General features: G+C 37.0%; 2 protein-coding genes across 3 annotated transcripts; both read right to left on the bottom strand.

Moving 5' to 3' along the window:
• Positions 1-335: 335 nt before the first annotated feature.
• Positions 336-3,690, bottom strand: LOC113167771. Of its 2 annotated transcripts, XM_026368616.1 has the most exons (6): positions 3,600-3,690; positions 3,049-3,387; positions 1,701-1,784; positions 966-1,070; positions 851-891; positions 336-684 (listed from the first exon to the last, which is right to left on the bottom strand). In XM_026368616.1, the coding sequence occupies exons 1-6, from the start codon at positions 3,637-3,639 to the stop codon at positions 577-579; spliced, it is 717 nt and encodes a 238-aa protein (XP_026224401.1). In that variant the 5' UTR covers positions 3,640-3,690; the 3' UTR covers positions 336-576. The 2 variants fall into 2 exon arrangements, with proteins under 2 accessions (XP_026224401.1, XP_026224402.1); XM_026368617.1 differs by lacking the exon at positions 851-891.
• Positions 3,691-7,613: 3,923 nt separating this feature from the next.
• On the bottom strand, positions 7,614-11,638 carry LOC113167647. The gene is made up of 6 exons (XM_026368434.1): positions 11,503-11,638; positions 9,665-9,985; positions 8,894-9,217; positions 8,554-8,652; positions 8,431-8,471; positions 7,614-8,339 (listed from the first exon to the last, which is right to left on the bottom strand). Exons 1-6 carry the CDS (start codon positions 11,540-11,542, stop codon positions 8,202-8,204), a joined length of 963 nt encoding a protein of 320 aa, XP_026224219.1. The 5' UTR covers positions 11,543-11,638; the 3' UTR covers positions 7,614-8,201.
• Between the last annotated feature and the right edge of the window lie 328 nt (positions 11,639-11,966).

The raw sequence follows: 11,966 nt of genomic DNA, 5'->3' as shown, positions 1-11,966 counted from the left end.
TTTGGCATATGAGATGTTATTTTTGTTTATTTGTTTTTGCCTTTTTAAAGATGGATTACAGTAGCTACACTTCATGTTTGCAGTTCCTCTCAAAATCTCTAAGTCATTATTCTCCATCACTTGAATCACTTCCTTAGACATGTTAATGGGTTAGTCCATATGTAAAGTGGTGGGGAACTGAGACATCAGTTACTTATTATTCAGAGGCATTCTGATACCATTTTAGCTCACACATGTTTATAAGGAAATGACTAATTAATGCAATGAAGTCAAAAATACACTTACCCACTTTTTAAAAAAAGATTTATTAGGAGTTTATCATGGTAAAGTCCACCTTTGCATGCACATGCTCAATACTCTACTTTCCAGAAGTTTAGCTAAAGTTTAATTATGAGAGATATAGAAATACATTCATTATTAAAAAACAGCAAAGTCTGCTATCAGCCAAAACAAAACAGCTGGTGGTTTTAATCTTGATTATAGCCAAATTCTTTTTGTTTTCTGTGTTGAATTCTCTTTCCATGCCTGTCCATCAGCATATGATCAGCATAAAAAAAGAAAATTACAGGTGAAAGCCTAAAGATTACAGTAGATTTTGTCTTCATTGTTGCAGGTTTCATCTCCAGCTGTGTCTGTGGAGTCTGCACGTTTGAAGACTGCAGCGCACTTTTTACAGACAGCAAACTGCAAGAAATAAAATGAAATAAAAATAAATAAATAACAACTGTATGGATCATCAAAGAGCCACAGACCACAGACTTGGACTAAAGCGGGATTCACCAGTCCCGGATCCAGCCTGAGGGATTCAGCCCCTGAACATAAACACAACAAGTGAGGTAAAGAAATTCACCTCCGTGTTTCTGTCCTCTGATCGCCCTCTGCTGTTCAAACCTGGGGAGCACAAAGTCTGTTTCTTCTTATGTTTGTGTTAAAATTTACTGAAATGGTATTGGAGAGAAATTTACCATCAGTGTCCATCCTTATCTTCCATTTGTAGAGGATCAAGCCAACAGCAACAAACAGCACAGTGACACATATGGCCAAAGGCAGTCCATATGCTGGATAAGAGACTAAGAACCAAAAGGGGGTAGGTTTAGAGAGAGGACATAGAGAAAAGTATTCAGGGTAAGAAGGGAAGGGCCGTATTATGATACTGGTATGATTAAAAAAAACTGTATCCTAGAAAACGGGAAAGATGGTTAAATGTATATAAATAATAACCTACTAATAAAATGTTAATACTGCTGTCACAGGCACTACCTGATCCACTACAGACTTATGCTTTTGAAGTGACATGATGAACTACCATTGAATGAACTACACCGTACCTGTCACAGCAAGTATTATTATTACTTTAGATTTTCCATCTGGTATCATAATCAACAAATGTTCATCTGTTCTATTCTAATTCTAATTATCAAATGAAATGCTAAATGAATTAGGTGAATATTGCAAATAGTGTACCTACTGTTGGGACTACAATAGTTTCCTGGCCTTAACAAAGACATCAAATGAAACAACTGAAATAACCTTCCAATTTACTGATTTGTTCACTGTTTGATTTACCTGATAGCAATGGTTTTTATTTGTAAATGCACATTTGATTGCAGTTTCTCCTACAATTTGTATGTTCAATTTAATATTTACATTTTCCTGACAACAGAACAGACAAAAACAGATGCTGACTGGCAGCTTTGAACCTTTAAGCCTGTGCACTGCAGCTGCAACTGTTTCCTCAGTCTGCTGCTGGTCAGACTTCATGCTCTCAGGGAACATCGTTGAAGCTACAAACAACAAAACCAGAGGGAAAGTGACATTAATGTATTATTATTAATTTGGCTTTAAATTGGGATTTTGCATTCATTCATTTCTACAAATACAAATGTGCACTAATCTGTGGAGCATGGTAGAGTTCGTATCATGACTCAGGTTTTGCATGGTTGCTTCTGGAAAAGGCTCACTGATCTTTATTGTTGATATAACTCATGATGGTAACAGAGATGAATTGAGAGGTGTACAGAAACATCTGTGTGAGGGGAGCTTCATCACGCAGCACAACAATGATATAAAACGTTCAACTCAACATATGACTTCATAGCATCAAATAAAAACTGACATTCAGAACTTTAATTTCATATCTTTATCTTTAGATCTTAAACTTCTTTTAGAGGGGACAGTATTTAAACATATTTTAATTATTAGCAGCTGACTGCGAAATGGGAAAACCCTCCCAAAGAACTGGAAATGAAACAAGATAAGATTAGCCACTAACCAATGTTATATTTTTATACATTTGAATCATGCTCTTTTTAATCACCTGTGGATACTGTAATCGGTTTACTTCACAGTATGCATGAATTTGTTGATCTGAAACTAAAAGTAAATGCCCAGATGCTAAGATTAAATGTTTCTTTTTTTAGATGTCAGTTAAAGAAAACCTATGTTTCAGTAATATTTGAGTACATTTGACTACATTTATGACCTTGCTTTCCGAGAAATTGAGTCGGTATTGTGCCATTTGTCATTGCCAATACAGAAAGAAGTAGGCTTTCATGTAATGAAGCAGAAATTTCTAATGTACCTGATTTTCATATAGGAAACCGTAAGTTCCTACACAGGCCAAAACTACACAACTGTTACAGACACAGATTCAACAACCTGTTTACAGTGAACATGCTGATTCTAATTTTTACCATATTAGCTTTCTTATTAACATGCTAATATTTCTTAATTAGCACCAAACTAATAAATTAATGTGTATTAATTATCAGTGCATAGATATATATATATTGTTGTTTATATATTATTCAATGTATTGATTTGTTGAGTTCAGATTATGTTTGGGTCAAAGTGATGGACCAACCAACAGATCGATTTTGCCATCCTTAAAGCTAAACTAACAACATATCCAGACAGCAATTACAGACTTGTGCTTGTTTCATTCCCTTTGCTCTTTAAGTCTTGTTTCTTTGTCATTACATTTCTTGGAAAAAGCCCGACCTAAAGGGGCACCACCAAATCAAAATGAAACTCTCAATTGAAACTCACCATCTGTAACTCTGAGCTCAAACTCGCTGTATGAATCAGGCATGTAGGGTCTTTCCAAACCACATTTGTACCATCCTGAGTCGGACTTCGTCAGCTGTGTGATGCTCACGTACACAACTGTAGAGGATACTGGGAAGCTTCCTTCTTTGTATTTGATGCTGTATCTGCCTCTCTGAGCTGCGTCGTCTTTTGTTTCAACGAGAATATCTTCTTCTGTGCATTTGTCCTTACAGAAGAACTTTCTGCTTCCAGAGAGAGAAAAGTGGCACTCTGCCATGACACTTTCTCCTTCAGTATGTGTTTTTACATTGACGAGTCCGCTGTTTCCATCAGTCAGTGCTGTTGAAGAGATGCCTTACTGGTTAGGTTAAGTTGTTGTTGTATTTGGTCCCAGCTATAACAGCAATACCTGTTTTACTACCTAATTATATAATGGTTAAATGTTATTTCTACCAGTGGAATATACTAGAAAATAGTCAGCCTTCTAGATGAAAAGTATTACACAGTGATCAACACTTCTAACCTAAGATAATGTGGCCATTACTTCTTACCTGAAAAGAAACAAAAGTACAGAAGATGGTGGACTTTCATTGTCGATTTAAGTTGTGATGAAGAGCAACAAGAGAACTGCACTTGACCAAGTCTCCGTCTGTCTCATCAGTCAGGAAGCTGAAACTGCTCAGTTTAATTTCTCCCTTCCCCTCTGTGGTTTCACCTGTTTATAAGTCCATCGACAGTTTACCCACATATGGGAATGGTGATGATGATGATGATGATGATTTTGAAGAGTAAAGTAGTTACATTAACTTGTCTGTAGTGTATCAGTGTTTTTGTGACAAAGCTGCTGCAGTGAGACCTTTTTTTTTAAATTTTGAATCCTGAAATTCTTTGAAATCTCAAATTTAAATTAGTAGAAACAATATTAAAGTTCAGCGACTGTTAGCAGCATCAAACTAAACGTACAGAAAAAGTCATATGGATGGAAACAGCATATATTATACCTGTAGTAATAAATGCACAGGCGCTTTGTATGATATAGACTGATCAGCTATTACAATGTGGTGGACAGTGGTCGGCATGGGAAAAATGTCAGCTATGATTGACAGGTCTTAGAACACACTGTGGCTGGTCTAAACATCAGAGTCTCCTCAGCAGTATTTTACAGACTGACAGTGGAAACTTGATCACTGCCATGATATAAAAAGACATGAAAAAGACATCAGGTGATTTTCACAGCTACTCACTTCCTTATTGAGGTGATACAGCAGAAACATGTGGGTAGGATGGAAATGCTTTATTTGTAGACAGGTGATGGAGCAGGACAACATAAATTATTTCATTTGTCCCCTCTAACAGGATGTCCAAATTTTCCTTTAAAAGCCTCTAGTTGATCCAGAATGTTGCAGCTGGGGTTCTGACTGACATCAACAACAATTAAAATCTCTCTATAATTCCAGTTATAGGCTCTACCAGCCTGACCAGTGTTTTTGCCTTTTGTTGCCTGCTGTTCTTTTCTCTCTGCTCTTTCCACTCACCCTAAGTGAAGCAATGAGTCATTGTGTCACAAAAAGATGAACTTTCACACAGAATTCTTCATATGCACATGACGTTTTGGTACAAGCGTGTCAAAAGATGAATAAAATGTACTAAAAATGACTGAGGGTCACTCAGCGCATGCAGTTGGTCCTTCTCTTTCAAAAGCTGGTCAATTTCCAATCTACGGAAATAAAACCTTTTGAACTTTGACTAAGCATCAGCAACATCAGGATAGTAGAGTAGGCCCCTTTATTCAACATCAACATCAGCAACATCAGGATAGTAGAGTAGGTCCCTGTATTCAACATCAACATTAACAACATCAGGATAGTAGAGTAGGTCCCTGTATTCAACATCAACATCAACAACATCAGGATAGTAGAGTAGGTCCCTGTATTCAACATCAACATCAGCAACATCAGGATAGTAGAGTAGGTCCCTGTATTCAACATCAACATCAACAACATCAGGATATTAAGATTAGTTCCCTGTATTCAACATCAAACATTACACATCAGGATAGTAGAGTAGGTCCCTGTATTCACATCAACATTAACAACATCAGGATAGTATAGTAGGTCCCTGTATCAACATCAACATTAACAACATCAAGGATAGTAGAGTAGGTCCCTGTATTAACAAACATCAATATTAACAACATCAGTATAGTAGAGTAGGTCCCTGTATTCAACATCAACATTAACAACATCAGGATAGTAGAGTAGGTCCCTGTATTCAACATCAACATCAGCAACATCAGGATAGTAAAGTAGGTCCCTGTATTCAACATCAACATCAACAACATCAGGATAGTAGAGTAGGTCCCTGTATTCAACATCAACATTAACAACATCAGGATAGTAGAGTAGGTCCCTGTATTCAACATCAACATTAACAACATCAGGATAGTAGAGTAGGTCCCTGTATTCAACATCAACATTAACAACATCAGGATAGTAGAGTAGGTCCCTGTATTCAACATCAACATCAACAACATCAGGATAGTAGAGTAGGTCCCTGTATTCAACATCAACATTAACAACATCAGGATAGTAGAGTAGGTCCCTGTATTCAACATCAACATTAACAACATCAGGATAGTAGAGTAGGTCCCTGTATTCAACATCAACATTAACAACATCAGGATAGTAGAGTAGGTCCCTGTATTCAACATCATCATCAACAACATCAGGATAGTAGAGTAGGTCCCTGTATTCAACATCATCATCAGCAACATCAGGATAGTAGAGTAGGTCCCTGTATTCAACATCATCATCAGCAACATCAGGATAGTAGAGTAGGTCCCTGTATTCAACATCATCATCAACAACATCAGGATAGTAGAGTAGGTCCCTGTATTCAACATCATCATCAACAACATCAGGATAGTAGAGTAGGTCCCTGTATTCAACATCAACATCAGCAAGGAAAGCTTTGAATTCTGTGTTAGAGCCCTTAAATTATAATGACAGTTTTCCTAACAGTGTTCATGACATTGCCCAGCTGGACTCTCTTGGCACAGAAGGCTTCAGGTGGTTGGTCCTCCGCTCTCCTTTGTGCTCACCTGTCATAACTAGAATCCCATTTGCTTTAACTCCTCGCAGCTGTTTCCACTGAAGTCCCATCTTGTCAGCTGCACCTCACATAGCTTGAAAAATGTTCCTACCTGTTATTGTGTCCTTTAGACTCAAGCAGCTTCTCTGTGGCACCTGTGCTCTGGTCACATGTAATCAAGTAAAAAAAAAGTCCAAGCTTTATGACATACTTGGTGGTTTAAGTTAGTAGATAATTGTTCAATTTGTTGTACAACTGTCTTTCTTGACATGTTATCATTCAGTATTTTCCTGCCACATTATTCCTCTGACTTTAGAGGCACTGCTTAAGCCAAGTCACCATGTGAGAAAGGCTTTCAGAGTTTTGATAATGTTTTCAGGTTGCAGTTTCCAACATGTACCGGACAACAATTTCTATCTATTTTAGCTACGTTCTACTGAAGTTTCTATTTCCACATACAGTAATTTCCTGCTATCTCACCCACTAACTTTCATTCTGGTAAAAAGCTACAAACTTTGGCCTTTTGAATATTTTGTTGCATTAGGTGTTGGCTACATTTTCTCTCTTATCTCATCAAACAATAACCCCCATTTGTTAGCGTAAAAAAACACTGGTAATATTGACAGGCGTTGTGTCTTTTTCAGTTACTAAGCAGATTCTGTGGCTATGACTTCAACACCAAAAAAATATACTGTAGATTCCAGCTCAGTCTATTATTGTTGCACCATGTATTGTTGAAAAGTGACAGAAAAAAGACAATCAAAATGACTAAAATACTTTTGGAAAAGAAGTTGATATATATGTGTCACATCGTATTTGACAGTAAGTCTGATCCAAGTTCAAAATAGTGATTCCCAAACTAATTGTGCCCTTGGTTTTAAAGCCTACATCATAAATGTTTCATTGCATTTATGTAACTGGGATTTACGTGATTGCTATTCAGTTGATGTTGCACTAAAATGTCACAGTGACAATGTTACAGTGGCAACTTCACCAGTTAGTTAAGTTAATATAAGAACTACTGTCATATCTGATAGTGTATGATATTTATATGTGTAACTCCAAGCTCTTTGCAGTTGTGTCCTAAGTTTTTGTCAACACAGTTAAATATCTCTAAAATTCTAATAAAACCAGGAAACCATGTGATCTGCTCAAGCTCATACATTAAGGAAGAAGAGATATTATTCCTGGTAGATCACTGATGGTGGACTGTTTCAGAGGGAAGAAGACTTGAAGAGTTACTTCTAGTGGGTCATAGCATTATTTTATGCAGTTTTTTTAATGCAGCAACTGACGAAAATGTTAAATGCAGCTATAAGGAGAAACTTTTGAAAGACATACATGCAATGAAGCAAACTTGTAGAGCCTGCAGAGTAGATGTGTGCAGAGCTGTTAATCCTTTTGGTACTGAGTTCCCTAGGCTTTATCCAAAAAGGAAAAAGAAAAAAAATTGTATTAAAAAAAATTTGTGTGCCTGCACACTTTAAGACACTTTAAGATAAACAGCTACAAAATCATGAATAAAGATGATAGATTCATGCAACCTGGATGGATTCAATTTAATTTTTTTACTATGATTTAGAATACAACACTCCATTTTGGGATGCTCAGAAGGTTGCCTTCTGCAATATTACCACTAGATGTTACTAAGTCTTTGACATTTCACACACTGTACAATGTCAGAATTAGTAGAACAGCAGAGAACATGGGGTACAGTACACGGGATACACGAATACCTACTAATAATTCATGCATATGCATAAAAGCAATAAGAAAAACACAATCCAGAATCCACTCCATATGTTGAAGAGTGCTTGAACAGCCCTAAACAGGAAGTTGCTTCTGTGTGATTCTCACTTGTTTGGGCTGCATGCCAAATTACTTCATGTATATTTGTAATATAAGATAACAGGTTGTAACATTGCCAAAAACCAAGAACCAAACAAAAAACTAAAACAAAAAGACTCAATCAAGATCAGCTTACAGAAAAGCAGAAAAGAAACCCATGCTGTGTAGAATGACTTGTCCAAGTATTAAAACAAGTAAGTGTTGTGTACTGTATATTATTCAAGTGTGGAGTACAACTGGTCGTGATCGGTGTTGAGCTGGTGGAGAATTTGGTAGGACGAGGATGGGTTGACAGTGTCGTAGGGGGGTTCTTCTAATATGAAGCTTGGGGCATCATTGTCATGTGGGGCAAACTGGAAAAACAAGCAAACCTTACCTTAAGGATTGATCAACATTACATTTCAGTTGTTTTGTTGTTGTTGTTGACATATGTAAACAGCATACCTGTGTGTTTCCACTTGTTGAGGTTCCCCTGCTGTTCACATCTGTGGAGCACAAAGCACTACAATGGTGTTTTCTTTCTTTCAGTGTTGAAATGACAGCATATGAAGTAGTAAGGTGACTCACAATTACACTTAGTTCCTATCTTCCATTTGTAGAGGAGCAGCAGGAATGCAGCCAATAGCACAATTACAATTAAAGAAACAACCAGAGGTAAGACGGAACCTGGATAAGAGACAAGGAGGAGTGAATTCTGATGAAGTCCGTTAATATGTACTGTACATGTAGTCACAGTATTCCTCACAAAAACAAACAGGTGACTGTGTATGTGTGAGCAAAGACCAAAGGGAAACTAAAGTAAAAATGGATTCAGGCAGGATCAGTGGATTGAGAAGTAGATCTGAACACTTTCTGAATCCACCCTGACCCTGCAGGAAATGTTTCTTGACTTGCAATAAAAACCTACCGTTTGTAACTGAGATCTCAAACTGCTGGCACGTGTTTTGTTCCGTTAGTCTTCCTACACCACACCTGTACTGTCCTGAGTCAGACTGGGTCAGCTGTGTGATGGTCACATTGAAGAATACCCTGCTCCCATATTCAATGTTGTATCTGTCACTCTTCGCTTTGACATTTGTGGATTCAAAAAGCACTTTTTTGCATTCATCCCTACAGAGGAATTTCTTGTTTAGTTCAGATGAGCTCAAGGAGCATTTAACTGTGACATTTCCTCCTTCAGGAACGCTATAAAGCCTTTGCTCTCCAAAGATGACACCTCCATCACAACGTTCTGTTGAAATAAGAAACAGTGGAGAAGGGTAATCAATCCTTACCGTACCGTGTATTTATGGTAACACAGTCGAGGGCTAAATCCCCAGACAGATAAGATAAGATTTTCACTAGCAAAGTTAATTAATCTAATAGTAATATACTCAACAAGTCACTAGTTTAACCAGTCAGGAAACATGCAAATTAAAACATGTTTTAAATAAACTCACAGATTTAACAGGTTTATTTGGAAGTGTGACACACAGTCACACTATTGCAGTGGATACTTTATCAAAGTACAAGTTGATATAGGAACTGATTAATAGAGGTAATTCATTATACAGTACATCACTGTGACTAACCATCACACATGATTTGGATATTTAAATGTCTGGGAAAAATCCAGCATTAAAGCATTGTGGATCACTGTAAATAGAGGATTTATCAATGACTTTCAGTAGAAACTCACCTGTAATTCTGAGTTCAAAAGTCTTATATGAACCCAGCACAGAGGAATTGCTCACACCAAAACTATACTGCCCTGAGTCAGACTGTGTCAGTTCTGTGATGGTCACATATAATTCCCCATCATATCTGACAGTGTATCTGCCGCTCTGAGCTCTGTTCCCAGATGTTTCAATGAGAATATCTTCTTTGCTGCAGTTGTTCTTACACAGGTACAATCTACTGTTTCCAACCTGATCAACTTTAAAGGAATCTCTGAAGTCTTCTCCTTCAGTTTTTGTAATAAGCATTGCCTGGATGACACCACTGTTTCCATTGCACAGTACTGTGGAAAAGAAAAAGTCAGTCATCAATAGCAGTGTCTTGTACATGCCACTCATATACAGAGTTCAAATAACTAAACAAGTGTGGTTTTCTGAAGTTTCATTTGTAATACATTTGTTAATACAGCATCACTGGCTTAATATTTTGACATTTCTGGGGGGTTTTTATATATATTTCTGATGTGATACATTTCAAAGTATCTGTGGTCTTGGGTTAATCTTTGTGGTCAAACCAGCTTCACCAGCTTGTGGTCAAGAAACACAAAAGTGCAAAACGCATATCTCTCACACACTATAAGACCAAGAATACTGTTGAAAAATCATATAAATGGTAAATGGTCTGCACTTATATAGTGCTTTTCTACCTAGCTGGCACTCAAAGCGCTTTACACTGCGTCTCATTCACCCATTCACAAACACAAGCACACACACATTCACACACCGATGGCAGAGCTGATATGCAGCTGACCTGACTCACTGGCAACTAGGGTTCAGTATCTTGCCCAAGGACACTTTGGCATTTGACGTGGCAGCTGGGAATCAAACCACCAATCCTGTGATTGGCAGTGAACTGCTCTACCTATTGAGCCACAGCCACCCCATATGCCAACTATCAAACGTTCTATGTTACCATGGTTATTCTTAGGCACACACAACGTCACAGTACAGCTTACACAATAAATAACATATACACATTGTTTTTCCAACTATGTTCAATGGAAAATTGCGTGGTGTGTCTTCATCAGAGGTCAAACTGACTGTTTTCAGTTTGTGAAATTATCTTTTTTGCATTCAGATTCCTATACTGTTTCCTGTGTGCCCCTGAAGAGCTTAATATTAAAATATTACCTGAGGATTGCAAAGTGCTTAGTAAAGAAAAAAAATAGGAAAAATATACAAAGTCACATATGCAAATCTGAGAAAAACAAACAAAGTTAAGAAAAATACAATTAAATTGTGAGGATGTCCTGCTTTTCAGGTTAATTAATAAGTTGGCTAACTTTCAATTCGCCATTAAGTCAATTAGCAAAACTTCCAAACCAATCCCCTGTTTCCAGCTTCTTATATGTGAGCATTAGATGTATTTCTTCTTGTTTATGAGTGATGTGGGCATTTGTCATTATTTCGTGATGTGTGACAAGGTGATAAATTGATGTCAAATTAAGCAGATTACTTAATAATGAATATAAATACTAGTTTCAGCCCAAGTAATTTGAATGTTTTAGACTATGGCACCAAAGTAACCTAATACATCAACTCTGTGAAAGAGCAAAGAGCATTTCACACTGTGTTGTGAATAATTTAATTGATGAACAAATAAAACAGAGTGAACAGATGGAACCAAAACAAATGTTTGTAGATGGATAAATATACTGTAGCTGGAAAGAGTGTTCATAATAAACTGAAAGCAAAGAAATTCTGTGGTGGACAGCAGAGAAAAAAATTCATGACATCTGTGACTTTCAATAGACCTAATGTTTGCACAAATTACAGAAACATTAAGGTAACCAGTCCTCACCTGAGAAGAAGCAGAAGAGCAGAAAAGGCTGGATCTTCATTCTGAATTTGAGCCTGATGGAGAAAAATCTCACTGCAGAAGAATTGTTTTTGTCACTTGAATTTCTGTGGTGTCTCTGATGTCTAAACTATTTGTACAGTTCCTCATTTTAAGTCCCACTGAATTGCTTCATGAAGTTTTTGCAAGTTTTAATTTCAACATATATTCCGGGTAAATGTCACAAACATAGCCTTCAATGACTGATGCAACAGTTACTTCCTGTTAAATATTGATTATGACTGAAGACATTATATCCTGTGGGTAAATAAATCTGAATCTAAATCCTGAACATCAATTCAAAGTGCTAAATTATAAATTGCCCTGGCATGAAAGACTTCAGTTTCATGGTAACCATAGTGACTCATGGTGAAAATGTGATTATTGCTATTACTGCACTGTTAACTTGGTAACAGTGGGTTTGTTTT

This window comes from Anabas testudineus, chromosome 7 (assembly GCF_900324465.2).
Source record: "Anabas testudineus chromosome 7, fAnaTes1.2, whole genome shotgun sequence".
Taxonomy (NCBI): Eukaryota; Metazoa; Chordata; class Actinopteri; order Anabantiformes; family Anabantidae; genus Anabas; species Anabas testudineus.
Note: the sequence above shows the minus strand (reverse complement) of the source record. Positions and strands in the feature narration are given on the sequence as shown.